The following is a 16,611-nucleotide window of genomic DNA, read 5'->3' as shown; positions in this document are numbered from 1 at the left end:
GAAATGTGATGAGATTAGTAGCTGATGTATACCTCTCTGCAGGGAAAGAAAAGCTTTAAGAGATGTCAGGCTGGGAAATACTTTATTTCCTGAAGTGTGAAGAAGAGATTTGGACAAAGATGTAATATTAGCAGCCACTGCCCACGTGAATCGGTCAAGGATCTTTCTTAAAAAGCTGCCATTTAGCAGTTGCTGGGTCTACACATGACAAGGAAAAGATGCCTTCGTTGTCCTGAGATACAAGGTTCAAACGTGCATTCAACCAACAAATACTTACTGACCAGCAACTCTGCGCTAGCACTGCACTAGCCCTGAGAGTGGCTCACAGACTTGTGGGAATCAATGCCCTGTAGAAGACAGACCACAGGCGCACTGTCTCTGGATGGATTGTGAGCAGATGTTGTCCTGGGGCTCCCCAGTAATGTGGTGTCTTTGGGCAAGGAGAAAGATCACAAAAATGAAGAGTATGATTCAGTGGGCTGAAGACCTAACTTCCATGGTTCCATGGTTCCACGGGTCACGGAGCCCCTCTGGTTTGTACCTTTTCAAAAACAACTTTTCAGGAAAAACAAACTTTCTGAAAGACAGTTCAGAGCAAACTCTCATTAGATTTTTCCAATCTGTTCCCCAAAGATTGGCAATCCTAGCATTTAGTGAATGGATTTTTTTTCAATTGAAGTGTAGTTGATTTACAGTGTTGTGTTAGTTTTGGGTGTACAGCACAGTGATTCAGTTATATATTTATATTTTTTCAGATTCTTTTCCATTATAGGTTGTTACAAGATATTGAAGATAGTTCCCTGTGCTATACAGTAAATCCTTGTTGCTTATCTATTTTACATATAGTCATGTGTATCTGTTAATCCCATACACCTAATTTATCTCTTTCACCCCTCCTTTCCCCTTTGGTAACCATAAGTTTGTTTTCTATGAGTCTGTTTCTGTTTTGTGAATAAATTCATTGTATTATTTTTTTAGATTCCACATATAAGTGATATCATATGATATTTGTCTTTGACTAACTTCACTTAGTGTGATAATCTCTAGGTCCATCCATGTTGCTGCAAATGGCAACATTTCATTCTTTTTTGTGGCTGAGTAATATTCCATTTTGTATATATACACTGTATCTTCTTTATCCAAGTGAATGAATTTTCTTGTTTCCATGACTTTGTCAATGGCTTTCTCCTATTCTCTTCAGAAAACTGCTCTATTCCATCCAGATTCACCTCTTCTTAAATCTTACCTACCTACCTGCCTTCCTTATTTCCTTCCTCCCCTTCTTTCCTTCCCTACTTCACCACATACTTTAATGTTTTCTTCCTCCTTTTCTTTTCCTTCCTCTCATCTCTTCCTCCCCTCCCTCCTTTCTTTCCTTTCATTCCTCATCCCTTCCTTTTTAAAAATTTCAGATAGAGACTCTTCCCTTATAAAACAAACCGTTCTCTAAATGTATTCAACCTAGTAAATATACATCTCCCGAAATACCTGAGAATATGTCCCTCAACTGTACCTAATAGATAGCAACGTGGGATAGGGAATGCAGGGTGGGAAGGGACCAGGATACCTTCCCATCCCCACATGGTTTCTTAATGCCAAATTATAGGTCAAATAAGAGGAATTACACGTAATAAATCTAAAGGCAGATAGTTTATGGCTGGTTTTTTATTTCTTTTTCTCCTCCATGGAAAATATGAGTGATACTGGGGGTTTCAGAAAGTTTATCTTCAAGAGTGGCTCCTAGGGCTTCCCTGGTGGCGCAGTGGTTGAGAGTCCGCCTGCCGATGCAGGGGACACGGGTTCGTGCCCCGGTCCGGGAAGATCCCACATGCCGCGGAGCGGCTGGGCCCGTGAGCCATGGCCGCTGAGCCTGCGCATCCGGAGCCTGTTGCTCCTCAGCGGGAGAGGCCACAACAGTGAGAGGCCCGCGTACCACCAAAAAAACAAACAAAAAAAGAGTGGCTCCTCCTTTGAAACCTACCCTCTAATTTACTGTTTGCTCATAGTTTCCTTTCTAGAAATGGCAGGAAGCACTTGTCTTCCCAGCAATGCAGGAGTCTGAACCCATAGGCAGACAGGTCTGAATTCCACCCCCTGCCTTGGTATCAGCCCCTGATTATTATTTGAGAAGGTCATTCTCTGTTGCTTCACTTGTGAGGAGGAGATAAAGTTGTTTTCAACCTCTCCTCTGCTATCTTGGGTGGATTAAAGATTTAATGTTTGGGAAACATTTTGAAGATAAAAAGTAAACATGAAAAGTAAACATAACATCTACTCTAAACACATTTCTTTTATTGTTTCAAGAGTCTAGCATTTTGAAAAATACCTAAATTAAAGCCTCTGCCATATTGAAATCACACAGATATTTATATCTGGGAATTTATGAATGTATGCCTCATTTGAAACTCAAAGGGCAGCTTGAAATTGTAGAACTAATCTCTTGGAAAGATTGAGGTTATTGCCAGTAATACGATGTTGGGTTAAGAAGCTCATTGGTCTACACCCATTTCCTCATCTGTAAAGTGAGCAGATTGAAGCAGAATGGGGTCTAAACTCCATGTACTCTTGAATTCTCTTAACGTCTAGTGACTGTGCTTTCCCGAATATAATAGAGGTGAGGAAAGAGACTTTCTCCTACCCTGAGGTTCTGCAATACATATGGCAACATGGCAGAGATAAGAAAATACTCAACAGTGGTCCTTTGATCCATTTGCCTACCTGTGTGGTGACCATAAATGGAGACACCCAAGCACAGGTAAGTGGTAAAAACTGTGCTATCCACAACTGGTCCTTGGTGAAAGTAGATAGGCATCCTCACCAGAATTAACTGTCAGCGGCACCAGCATCTAAAATCCTACCCACGGAGAGAGTGTCCTTTGAATCCAGTGACCTCCAGGCATATTGTGTTAGAATATAATCAGATCCAAGAGAAGGGTGACATTATTTGTCATTTATTACAGGGCTTCCTAACCATTTTCCCTTTATGGTGCACATAGAAGATGATAACATTTCTATGATACCTTTAGGTAAAGGGAAAGGCCAGCCCCAGTTAGAGATCCAGCTGTAAGAGGTCACAGGCGTCTACTCAAGAGTTAGGAGGATCAAATATTGCAGCACATCTGACACTGACTTGCCTCATGTGGTTGGAAGCTCTGCCTTAGTTTAATTGGCTTTATCTTTAGATTTCTTCCTTGCACAGAATCTATTAGCCAGACCTTTAGACTTTTGATAATGAAACGGGGCGGGGGGACGTAAAAATAAATCTCCTTTAAGCTTTGTCTTCTGCTTTAGAAAGTATCAGGTGCTGAAATAGCCCAGACCAATCAGGAGACTCAGAAAAAGGGCACAGAGTACTTCGGAAGAAGAAAGGGTATTGCCAGATGGGCAGAAGGTATGTGGCAGCCAAGTCGGGAGGCTGAGATATTTGGGATTTGGGGCGTGTTCAGCCTAGACAGTGGCAGATGGGTTGGGAGTAACAGCACTCTGGATAATTTCATCCTAGATGTGTGAGGCCACATCCCACCTGCGGTGTGAAGAGTGAACTGTTGATGCCTACTGTGGCCTCAGGGTGCAGCTGCCAGATTGGAGCAGCCAAGGCCCACGTGCCATAGACTTGCCAGCTTTGCTCAAAGCTGAAACGATGGTGCCGAGGCCAGTGAAAGGGCATGTTCCAACCGTGTTCACAGGAAGGAGTTGGGACGAGCATTTAGATGAGAGAGAGCGTGGGGTGGTGGTTAGGGGCACAGACCCTGGCCCAGGTTGAATCCACTTTACTTTCTAAGCCTCTTTTTTTTTTTTTTCCTGTTTCTTTGATGTGGACCATTTTTAAAGTCTTTATTGAATTTGTTACAATGTTGCTTCTGTTTTATATTTTGTCATTTTGGCTGCGAGGCATGTGGGATCTTAGCTTCCCGACCAGGGACCGAACCCGCACCCCCTGCATTGGAAGGCGAAGTCTTAACCACTGGACCTCCAGGGAAGTCCCACTAAACCTCTTTGTGATCTGCCGTGTGGGGATAATTATCCCACCTTCCCCCTGGGACTGATATAAGGATAAATGAGTTAATATTTATTAAGGACTTAGAAGAGTATGTGCACAGAGTAAACACTAAGTGCCTGATGAGTAAGCGATAACAGAAATGGCCACTGGGGACCACTCAGTTTCACCCTCCCTCCTCCCGTTGCCTTTATCAGGGCGAAGGGCATGGCGAATTCTGTAAGAGGGAGCTGAAGGTGTAGACGTGTAACAAAATAGTAAGAGAAGGTGTAGCTGCACTAAATAAGTCTTGGAGAGCTGAAAGAAGTTGTAGCCACGACCCATGACCTGGTGGCAGTCTTTCAGCAATTGAGAACAGGAAGGGTGCCACAAGGCAGGAGACGAAGATGATCCCAATTATCAAAGGAGGGAAAAGCTTGACTCTAGAAGCACAGCTACGAGCTTGATGCTGATCCAAAGCCACACTTGGGGAGGGAATTTTAAACAGATGGTTAACAGATGCTTCTACACGGGACGGGCTGCTCAGGATAGGGAAAAGAGCAGGAGCTGGGATGCCAAGCTGACTGGGGTGCAAACCCACGTCCCGTCGCTTACTGGCTGAATGGCCTTGCAAAAGTTACATCGCTTCTGGGTCTTATTGTCTCCAGCTGTAGAATAGAAATGGCAGTGTCTCCAGGGTTCCTGTGAAAAATCGTGATAATGTAAACGATCACATAGAGGACTGAGCAAAGCAGACATGCAGTCAGTGATATCCGTGTAACCAAAGAGGCAGCGGAACACAAGGTCTAGAAGAGAGATCATGGCAAACTTTTCTGTGAAGAACCAAATAACAAATATTTTAGGCTCTGTGGCCCATACAATCTCTACTTCAAGTACTCAACCTACACCTTTAAAGCAGGAAAACAGTCATAGATAACATGTTCATAGATGGTATGAATGGGTGTGGCTGCAACCCAATAAAACTTTATTTACAAAAACAAGTGTCCAGATTTGGCCTGTAGTGCGCTGATCCGTGGTTTAAAATCAAGCAGCTAGGAATAAAACAAGGCCTTGCCACGATGAGCAGTGTGACCTTGCACAAGTCCATAAATTGAGTTGCTTTGTCTATCAAATGGCTTGTAATAGTACTACCTATCTCATGAGATTGCTTGAACAACAAAAGGAACAATTAAAGGAGCTTGGGCTGTGCCTCTCACGGTGAGTCCTCGATGCCTAGTAAGCTTTTTTTTTTTTTTGCAGTACGCGGGCCTCTCACTGCCGCGGCCTCTCCCGTTATGGAGCACAGGCTCCGGATGCGCAGCCTCAGTGGCCATGGCTCACGGGCCCAGCCGCTCTGCGGCATGTGGGATCTTCCCGGACCGGGGCACGAACCCGCGTCCTGTGCATCGGCAGGCGGACTCCCAACCACTGCGCCACCAGGGAAGCCCCCTAGTAAGCTTTTGATACCTGCTTCCTGTCATCGTTAGGATTATCCCAGTAACCTAGAATAGGGAGCCAAAGCCTCCAGTAAGATGAAATTGAATAGGAATGAATGTAAAGTCCTGTACTTCGGCCTTCAGAAGGAAACCACACACTTAATAGTTTAGTGCTTCTCATAAGAAAAAGACCTAAATGGTTTAATTCAATCATGTCACAGAGCTGTGTGACAGGACTGCCACTCAATATAAGTAGAGTCATGAGCTGAATAAATGGACTTGAGATTGTCTCTAAGACTACAGCAATTTACACAAGTCTGAGTAAGGTTGATATGCTATTGTTTTGTCCTGGCCATCGTATTTTAAGAAGGAAGCTGGTATATAAGAAAACATCCTGACAGAGGCAACCAGTATAATGAATAGCAATTCATTATACATAATGAATGACCTGAGAGAACATTATATGAATTAGAATTTTTTCAGTCTGGGGTGTGGATTCTCAAATATCCTTAAGGATTTATGAGCATGGTAGTTTTAAAATATAGCTCCCAAATTACTTGACCCTCTTCTCATCTAGAGGTGGGGTTTATGACCCCACCTCTTGAATCTGGACTCTGGGACTGCTGGCCAACAGAATATGGATCAAGTGATGCTGTGCCAGTTTCTGGGTTCAAGCCTTAAGAAACTGGCACCTGCCACTTCCTGTCCTTTAGGGCTTTTGCTCAGAACCCAGCCACCATGCTGTGAGGAAGCACAGGCCACACAAAGAGGCTACTTGTAGATATTGGGCCCGTTGACCTCAGCCCCAGCTGAGGTCCCAGCCAGTGGCCACCATCAACCAAAAGACTTGTTTGATGACCACAGGCCCAGATACCTATGACTTGAATTGCATGAAAGATTCCACACAAGAACTGCTCCATTCAACCCCTAGAACAAGGAGAGTTAATAAGAAGATTATGGTTATCTTAAGCCACCTAATTTGGGGTTACTCAGCAGTAGATACCTGGGACAATGTGGGAGAGGAATTTGAGTTTTTCTGTAGAGTTACAAAGAGTAAAAGTAGTCTGTAGGAAGCTACAGTCACTCTAGGCTAAGAATAGGTAGATAGAAACAGGTTCAATAAGAAGAAGAACTTTGGGAAGATTGAACCTATCAAACAACAAGTGGACTGCTTCATAAGGGATTAGTTCTTCTTATTGAAAATATCTAAATTAAGGCCAGATGATTGCAGGTCGGGAACATTGCAGAGCATTTGGGGCATGGGGGAGGGGTGAATTTGATAGGAATCCATGCTCGCTGGTTGGTTGGTTGGTTGGTTGATGTCCCGATTTGCCTAGAAAAGAGTTTTGTACCTAGAAGGCACTGGAAGAATATTTTATTAATTCATTTAACAAATATTTATTGAATGCTTATTACACCCACTGTTGTAGATGCTCAGGAAATATCTGTGAACAAAAGAGATGAAAATCCATGCATATACGGAGCTCATATTCTTAAAGAGGGAGACATGCAATAAACAAGCTTATATGTGAAGTGTATATAATATATCAGATGATATAAAGTGTCAAAGGCAAATATAACGTGGAGCGGGGGGGAGATATGTAATTCCTGAAGAGAGGTTTATAATTTTAAATATAGGGGAATTCCCTGGCAGTCCAGTGGTTAGTGGCCTGGAAATAGCCATTTTTGGTAAATTAAGGGTTGAAGAGAATGACAGAATTGAACTCTTCATCTTAAAAATATTGAATATATTCTCAGACACTCTTGTAATCACTGGGGACAAGGCAGTGGACAAAACACAAGGTCTCGGCTCTCAGGCAGTTTATGTAGTTATATTCTACTACATGGAGAGGTAAAACTAAAATAAATACATCAGGCAGTTTCAATGATTGAGAAACATGGCCTTCCAACAGCTGCCATAACTCCAGAATTCTCAACGTTCACGCATTTTTGGTCCTAAAAAGCTCTTGCATCGTCCATGGATAGACTTAACAACAGGTTCCTCTTTGTAATTTTGTCATCATAATGCATTGGGCCATGCTGATTGCCTTCTGGCTCTGCCTGGTATTCACAGACCACAAGGGTATCATAGAAAATTGAAACGGGCTGTGCTGTCTTTTCAGGGGTACTGTGTTATTTCTGGTTCCTTTTGTTAGCTGTAAATAACTAAAGAAATTAATCTTTCAGAACTTTGATTAATTGCCAAGCCACTGACTATTGATCAATGATGAGAACAGAAAATCTAGGTTAGGGGTTAGGGTGGCAGAGTGAGAGGACACATGGATAGTTTCTAAACAATGGCTAATTCCTTGCATCATTAATGAAAAATGATGCAGAGGAGGAGATAATGGGGATTCATCTCAGTTTGGCTTAGGTCTCCAGTGCTATTCCTCCTTCCATATAGGCTAATTCCACGTGATGGGCTGAGGTCTAGGGCAGCATGAAGTGTGAAGTCTGAGGAGCTGATGGAATTGTCAACAATTAATATTCCAGGTACCAACATGGCTGGAGACGTGAGTGGGTCTAGAGGAGTGATAACGGACCTTAAGACTTTGAGTTAGTTCAGTTCAGCAAACGTTTATCAAGAGTACACTAGTTTCCAGGAAAGAGATGAAGAAAACAAGGTTCCTACCTTCGAGTGGCTCACAGTGTCCTGAAGGAGCCAACACACAAATAGATCATTTGAGTAAACCGTAGACAAGTGTCCACAGTGGCAAGCACAGTTTTGGAAGTAGCTAGAAATCGTTATGAGTAATCATGGGATCAGCAATGTCCTCAGTGACGCAAGATGGGTATGAACCCCAGAGTGCACAGTTAAAATTGTGCCTACATCTACCTGACCCCCATTCAGAGAATCATAAAGCACTTGGGAGATCTTACGTTATCAGTCTCTTCATTTCCTACAGGTAAAGAAGCAGAGACCCTTCACTGTCTGAATGTTCTCTCCATTTATTATCATAGGGAAGAGTTTGGGGTAGATTAATTCTCAGTTTCACTCAACAACATGTATTTGGCACTTAGAACTGTCCCAGGTGTCAGAACAGAACAAGGAATGAGATGGTCCCTGACCTCAAGTTGCTCATGGTCAGGAAGGATTGAGCGCAGACCAACAAGCAAACAGACACATAATATTGTAAGATGATAATTAGCGTCCTGGAACTATGCACATAGTGGAGTGGGAACAAGGTGAGGGCGTCTACAGCAGTCTGCAGCAGGCAGGAATGGCTTCACAGAAGGAGTGTTTGAATTGAAGCTTCTGGAATGAGTCAGGCGTATTCCCAAAAGAAGGCCTTCTATGGAAACAAACAGCTATGCAGAGGAATGGAGGTGTAAGAGCATGGCATACTCAGGACCCCCCAGGCTCACCGTGTAGCTGAGCATGGAGGGTGGAAAGGGGCAGGTAGCACATGCTGAGAATCAAGGCAGGCCAGATCCTCAGCCTCAAGGAGCCCCTGAAAAAATGCTATGCAGGTCAGTGACATGATCAGATTTTTGAGGAAGAAATAACACCTTACAACAAAGGTGAAGGCTAGAGGCAGGGAGACCAGGAGGCCCCTGTGGGAGTCCAAGCAAGATGCAAATGAGACCTGTCCCAGGGCAGTACGGCAGAAGAGGTTGGCGTGAGGGGTGCACGTGAGAGATGCCTGCTGGCCTTCACATTTGCTTGGATGTGGATAGTTAGAACAGGGACACTAGATGGATGCCCAGGATTCTGGTGCAGACCAGTGTGTGAGTGAATGTGGGGGGATGGTCATCACTGAGACAACACAAATGGAAGAAGGAGGAGGTTTGAGGATAATGATTTGTCTGTGACTTTTGGGGGGTTGGGGTGCATGTGAGAGGTCCACAGAGAAGATTCCTGGGAAATAGTTGAACGCATTGGCTTGGAGGTAGGGAACGTGGTTTAGACACAAGAGTGCATATCAGGGAATGACCAGCAAACAGGTGGTGGTTAAAGCCTTGGGTAAGGAAATGGAGGCGTTATGGGTGGAGAGGCAGCTTGGGGTGACTTCATAAAGGGCCTTGAATGATCTATGAAGCCTTTACAAGGTGAGACAGCTTTGGCTAAAGATCTTGTCCAAATAGGACCTGAGTTAGAGTCTAATTTATTAAATAAGTAAACATGGAGCACGGCTTGACACAAAGGTGAGAGCAGTGAACAAAAAGGCAAAATCTGTTTTTGCCCTTATGCAGCCTAGCAGCTTGGTGGAGAACCATGTATTTAATTAATTTCCACAACCGTAAGTGTTGCAAAAGAAAAGTATAGGGTGAATTAAGAGTACATAATTCAGGAGGTGGAGAGAGTGGGGGGCCGGCGCTTGGTCTGTGAGGTCAAGGAGGCGTCTCTGAGGAAATGGCATTTCAGCTAGATCCAAAGGATGAGTAGGCAAGATCCAGTGAAGGGAGGGGGAGAGGACGGCATGTGCAAATGCCCTGAGATGGAAGACACTGTGTTGGAGCACCTGAAGGATGCGCACGTGGCCTGAGGGAGCATGGGAGCTGGTACCCAGGGTGAGGCGGTGATGTAGGTGTGCCTGCTTCCCATCTCATGTGTGGAGGCTACTTCATGAGCCTCTGCAGCTGCCACCCTTCCCTGCCTATAAGCGGATACCTCGAGGACCTGGGTTTTTAAATCCAGGTCAACCCTGAAAGGAAGCATCTTTATAGCAGCAGAATCCTCAAGTGAGCAGTGAACTGCAGCCAGGAGGGCCTCTCTGTTCCTTGGCAGCCACCTGGCCCTGAGGCAGCCCCAGAGCTCCACCTCGGAGCCCACTGCAGGGAGTTTGTTGACAAGCAATGAGGAGGTGATTTTGTGCACGGTAAAGACAGCGAGAGTTGTCTGGATTTGGAAAAGGAGCCGTTCAAGAAGTAAAGAGAGGCAGAGGAGTTGAGCAGCCAAGAAATCAACATGTTTTGGTCAACACAGCTCACCTGGGAGTATAACATTTTAGTTCAGCAGCGGCAGTAAAACATGCCTCTCCAGAAATTACCATGTCCAAGAATTAGCTCAAGAGTCAAAATCCAGCCTTGGCACCTAATGGCCTGACGTGTTTCTTTTGTAAAACATAACAAACCAATTGGGAAAATAACCTTGGAAGGAAACTGGATGGATTTTTCTTTTTTTTACACAGAAGGTTCTTATTAGTTATCTATTTCATACATATTAGTATATATATGTCAATCCCAATCTTCCAGTTCATCCCCCCCCCACACACACACTTTCCCCCCTTGGTGTCCATGCATTTGTTCTCTACATCTGTGTCTCTATTTCTGCCCTGAAAACCGGTTCGTTGGTACCATTTTTCTAGATTCCACATATATGCATTAATATACGATATTTGTTTTTCTCTTTCTGACTTACTTCCCTCTGTATGACAGTCTGGGTCCATCCACGTCTCTACAAATGACCCAGTTTTATTCCTTTTTATGGTTGAGTAATGTTCCATTTTATTTATGTACCACATCTTCTTTATCCGTTTGTCTGTCGATGGACACGTAGGTTGCTTCCATGACCTGGCTATTGTAAATAGTGCTGAAATGAACACTGGGGTGCATGTGTCTTTTTTTTTTTTTTTTTTTCTGTACACAGGCCAATCACTGTTGTGGCCTCTCCCATTGCGGAGCACAGGCTCCAGACACACAGGCTCAGTGGCCATGGCTCACGGGCCCAGCCGCTCTGCGGCATGTGGAATCTTACCGGACCAGGACACGAACCCGTGTCCCCTGCATCAACAGGCAGACTCTCAACCACTGTGCCACCAGGGAAGCACACATGTGTCTTTTTGAACTATGGTTTTCTCAGGGTATATGCCCAGTAGTGGCATTGCTGGTTCATATGATAATTCTATTTTTAGTTTTTTAAGGAACCTCCATACTGTTCTCCATAATGGCTGTATCAATTTACATTCCCACCAACAGTGCAAGAGGGTTCCCTTTTCTCCACACCCTCTCCAGCATTTGTTGTTCGTAGATTTTCTTATGATGCCCATTCTAACCCGTGTGAGGTGATACCTCATGGTAGTTTTGATTTGTATTTCTCTAATAATTAGTGATGTTGAGCAGCTTTTCATGTGCTTCTTGGCCATCTGTATGTCTTCTTTGGAGAAATGTCTATTTAGGTCTTCTGCCCATTTTTTGATTGGGTTGTTTGTTTTTTAATATTGAGCTGCATGAGCTGTTTATATCTTTTGGAGATTAATCCTTTGTCCGTTGATTTGTTTGCAAATATTTTCTCCCATTCTGAGGGTTGTCTTTACATCTCATTTATAGTTTCCTTTGCTGTGCAAAAGCTTTTAAGTTTCATTAGGTCCCATTTGTTTATTTTTGTTTTTATTTCCATTACTATAGGAGGTGGGTCAAAAAAGGTGTTGCTGTGATTTATGTCAAAGAGTGTTCTTCCTATGTTTTCCTCTAAGAGTTCTATAGTGTCCAGTCTTACGTTTAGTCTTTAATCCATTTTGAGTTTATTTTTATGTATGGTGTTAGGGAGTGTTCTAATTTCATTCTTTTACATGTAGCTGTCCAGTTTTCCCAGCACTACTTATTGAAGAGACTGTCTTCTCTCCACTGTGTATCCTTGCCCCCTTTGTCATAGATTAGTTGACCATAGGTGTGTGGGTTTATCTCTGGGGTTTCTCTCCTGTTCCATTGATCTATATTTCTGATTTTTATGCCAGTATCATATTGTCTTGATTACTGTAGCTTTGTAGTATAGTCTAAAGTCAGGGAGTCTGATTCCTCCAACTCTGTTTTTTTTCCCCTCAAGATTGTTTTGTCTATTCGGGGTCTTTTGTGTCTCCATACACATTTTAAGACTTTTTGTTCTAGTTCTGTAAAAAATGCCATTGGTAATTTGATAGGGATTGCACTGAATCTGTAGATTGCTTTGGGTGGTGTAGTCATTTTCACAATATTGATTCTTCTAATCCAAGAACATGGTTTATCTCTCCATCTGTTTGTGTCATCTTTGATTTCTTTCATAAGTGTCTTATAGTTTTCTGAGTACAGGTCTTTTACCTCCTTAGGTAGGTTTATTCCTAGGTATTTAATTCTTTTTGTTGAAGTGGTGAATGGGATTGTTTCCTTAATTTCTTTTTCTGATCTTCCGTCGTTAGTGTATAGGAATGCAAGAGATTTCTGTGCATTTATTTTGTATCCTGCGGCTTTACCAAATTCATTGATTACCTCTAGTAGTTTTCTGGTGGCATCTTTAGGATTCTCTATGTAGAGTATCAGGTCATCTGCAAACAGTGACAGTTTTACTTCTTCTTTTCCAATTTGTGTTCCTTTTATTTCTTTTTCTTCTCTGATTGCCATGGTTAAGACTTCCAAAACTATGTTGAATAATAGTGGCGAGAGTGGACATCCTTGTCTTGTTCCTGATCTTAGAGGCAATGCTTTCAGTTTTTCACCATTGAGAACGATGTTTGCTTTGAGTTTGTTGTATATGGCCTTTATTATGTTGAGGTAGGTTCCCTCTATGCCCACTTTCTGGAGAGTTTTTATCATAAATGGGTGTTGAATTTTGTCAAAAGCTTTTTCTGCATCTATTGAAATGATCATGTGGTTTTTATTCTTCAATTTGTTAATATGGTGTAGCACATTGATTGATTTGCGTATATTGAATCCTTGCATCCCTGGGATAAATCCCACTTGATCATGGTGTATGATCCTTTAATGTGTTGTTGGATTCTGTTTGCTAGTATTTTGTTGAGCATTTTTGCATCTGTATTCATCAGTGAGATTGGTCTGTAATTTTATTTTTTTGTAGTATCTTTGTCTGGTTTTGGTATCAGGGTGATGGATTTTTAAAAGAAAGCAAGAACGCCTACGAAAATTTATCTGAAGTCTATTAAATCCATTCTCCTAAGCTGCTTGTAAGAGAAACCTAACTAGATTGTAGTTCCATTTTGTAAAAAGCCATAAATTTTTTTTCCACATTTTGGGCCTTTTTTTTCCCTTGTTTTTCCTGTCAGGTTGCTTCATTAGGTGGAAAACTGGATGACCAGGGCTGTAATTTACTGTTGTTTTTCTCCTGTTGATGCTGAGTGCATCTTTATGTTCCTTCCAGCCTCCAAATATGTATTTTGAGGTAATAAACTGTCTTATTCAAGGTAATGATTTAAAGATTGAGTAGAGGTTCCTCTAGGTTTTGTGGTTAAACACAATATCAAGAATTGCCAAAAGTTCAATACCTGACTTTAGGCTTAATAAAAATGAGACCTCAAGCCTCTGTTTTCTCAGCTGCAAAATGCGAGTAAACAAAACTGCCCCACTTACTGAGGAGAGTGTTTTTGGAAAATGAATGAGATAGTACATTGAAGAGTGCTTATATGGCCCCATCTGCATATTAAGTATTAATATGATAATAATTATCATCACTATGACCAAGAAGAAGATTATTCACACTAAGACTCAAAGACCTTTTACATCTGCCATGCAAATTCCTTATCTACATATTCTTCTTTTCTCTCTTCTGTCAATTTTCACAGACACGCATAAGAATAGCATCTCAGATATGGAAAGGGGTTGGCCATCCCCCCCACTTCCCAAAGAGGAAAAAAATTATTTTGTGACTGTTAAGAACATATTTTAACTGTCAAAGGTGCTTACAACCAGCCATCAAAATTGTGAAGTATACATCAGAGTTTTCCTTTTGTTTGGTGACGATGTAAAAATCACAAATTTTATAGGAAGATGGAAAAGAAAGAAAGGAACATGAATACTGAAGGAATTCGGATGCTGATAGCAGTTCCCAAGAATTAGATGAAATACCCATGGGTTAACATATAATAAAGGTTATATTGTTTTTTGTGTCTGTTGAGGGGAGCATATTTTAAGTCTACTACAGCTATATAACCTGACACATTTCATAAAGTCAATCCTATTTCTTCTCCCTCTCCACTCCACACCACAATAAGAGCCCTGCCTCCTTCCTGCCCTTTCAGCAATGATTTCCATGACTGGATTTAGGGCCTTCCCTGCTTTTATGGATGAACTCTGAAGAGTTATGCATTTGACATGAACTACAGGAATAAGAGAAGTTGAGACGCCCTAAGGCACAGAATAGACCTTTCATGGGGTGGCAGGGGAAAGAGTGGTGAAAAACGTTTTTCTCTTTTCTAATTGTAAAATACTTTCTCTTTCAAAACTCAGGTGACTGTGACAGATGGTGGTTTCTCTCCAAAACAGTCAACCATTTGGGTGGTGGTTCAGGTTTTGGATGAAAATGACAACAAGCCCCAGTTCCCAGAGAAGGTCTACCAGATCAAGCTGCCAGAACGTGACCGGAAGAAGAGAGGAGAACCCATTTATAGGGCTTTTGCATTTGATAGAGATGAGGGCCCCAACGCAGAAATTTCCTACAGTATCGTGGACGGGAATGATGATGGAAAGTTCTTCATTGACCCTAAGACTGGCATGGTTTCTTCCAGAAAGCAATTTACAGCAGGGAGTTATGACATTCTAACGGTAAGATTTTTCTGAACCTCAATAACATTAATGCAGGGGAGGAAGTTATTTTCTTAGTCATGTATATTTTTTAAGCAAAAAATCTCTGGGGTAAAAAGTGCAGCCACACAACAGTGGAAGGCTACTTTCTGTTTCAGTGATATTCTTAATGAGGCCATTTCCTTTGGTTGTGTCCTATCAGCCAAACTCCCCATTCCCAGTACACAGCCTGCTCCATCATTTACTCAATTACACTTCCTGTGGCCCCAGATCATTTCAAGGTACTGAGCATAGATGTAAACTGAGGGGAGGGGAAGAGCAGAGTGACATAACCTTCCCACCACTCATTATGTCCTGAAAATCTCCCAAAGAAAACAACTCTTGTAATTGTTGACAATGGGTTAGAACATGAATTTAGCTGTATAAACTGTGAGACACAAATCATAGCTAGGCTCATTCTGTAAAAAGTGAAAAAACTTAAGTAAAAAATGATTAAAGTTTTCATTGTTAGAAAATTAAAAATAAAAACAAACATGAGCACCATCTCAAATAGAGGCTTAAACTCCCATACCTAAGGTGCCAGCCTGCACTCCCCACCCCTAACCACTTTAGACTTGTAATGCCTATGCCCAAAGGGGGACTGCTCAGCCTCACAGGTGATGGGCACTTCCCAGGGTCTCAACAACTGTCAAGAGTTAGCACCATCTTCCATCCTTCTCTTAGTCTTCAGCCTTGTCCACTGTGAATAGTCAACCCTTTATTAATTTAAAGGATAGTCAGAGTGCATTTATTTATCTTTGTTACTCCTATGGTCTGGACTTGGATTCCTTTCCCTGCTCAGTAATGTATCCAGGAGAGTGGGCAGAGAAAAGAAAATAACAATAATAATAAAAAACAGCCCTGTTTCTGCCATTAGCAGCTCTCATGTAATATGTGCTGTTGCAGTTGTGTGAGACTTGCCAATGGGAATCTTTGAGGACTGGATGGATTGCAGAGGATACTGTTGGTACCCTGTCCAGATCCCCATTATAAGGCTGGTGCAGACATCCCCCAACTCTTGTGAGTGTTAGCTGCTAAGGGCTCACAGCTGTCCCCTTCTCCAGAGGGTCATCCTTGGCTGAACTTTTTGGCCCAAGAGGTTCCACACTCCTACCCCAGCCCAGCAGCCCACAGCCAATAACTACTAACTGACACCAGATATAAAAGCCCAACATCCTTGCCTCCAGGTGGATCCAACACTTTGATACAATTATTCAGAGCTCCCTTTGGGATCAGGCTGAAGTTAGACTTCAACTGAGACCACACCCTTGCTTAGCATCTTCCCCGTCCATCCTGCTTTCTTCACTCCCTTTCTCCTGAGAACACTTCCTCCTGAAACCATTTGTACACAAATCCGTATCTCAGACTCTGCTCCTAGGAAACCCTACCTAAGACATCTACCCAAGCATCCTTCATCTCACAGGAATTTTCTGGGGCAGAGTGATCATCCATGAACATAGCATTAGGGAGCTATGAGTTGTCACTCTTTTAAAGGCTATAGCTATTAGCTATGCACCTAAAAATGTTTTTATTGATGTAATATTTTTAAATCCATTTTTTATTTTGATTTTTAAATTTCTGTCATTGATGTCTGCTTGTCGGACTTAACTTCATTCCCCCCCACCCCACCCAACACACACATTTAAATCCAGGACACCACAACTGTTAACCCTGCATATCTGAGCAAGGAAACATGCTTTTCTCAGTCCT

The 16,611-nt window shown here is 42.4% G+C and overlaps 1 protein-coding gene across 3 annotated transcripts in view; it reads left to right on the top strand.

Annotated features, from left to right (window-relative positions):
• FAT3 (FAT atypical cadherin 3) overlaps positions 1–16,611 on the top strand; it is a 550,552-nt gene that overhangs the window by 388,154 nt on the left and 145,787 nt on the right. For all 3 annotated transcript variants that reach the window (XM_065881705.1, XM_065881704.1, XM_065881703.1), the window contains exon 4: positions 14,569–14,883. In XM_065881705.1, coding sequence (XP_065737777.1) covers positions 14,569–14,883 — 315 coding nt within the window. The remainder of the gene's footprint in view (positions 1–14,568; positions 14,884–16,611) is intronic.

This window comes from Phocoena phocoena, chromosome 8, assembly GCF_963924675.1.
Source record: "Phocoena phocoena chromosome 8, mPhoPho1.1, whole genome shotgun sequence".
Classification (NCBI taxonomy): Eukaryota; Metazoa; Chordata; class Mammalia; order Artiodactyla; family Phocoenidae; genus Phocoena; species Phocoena phocoena.
Note: the sequence above shows the minus strand (reverse complement) of the source record. Positions and strands in the feature narration are given on the sequence as shown.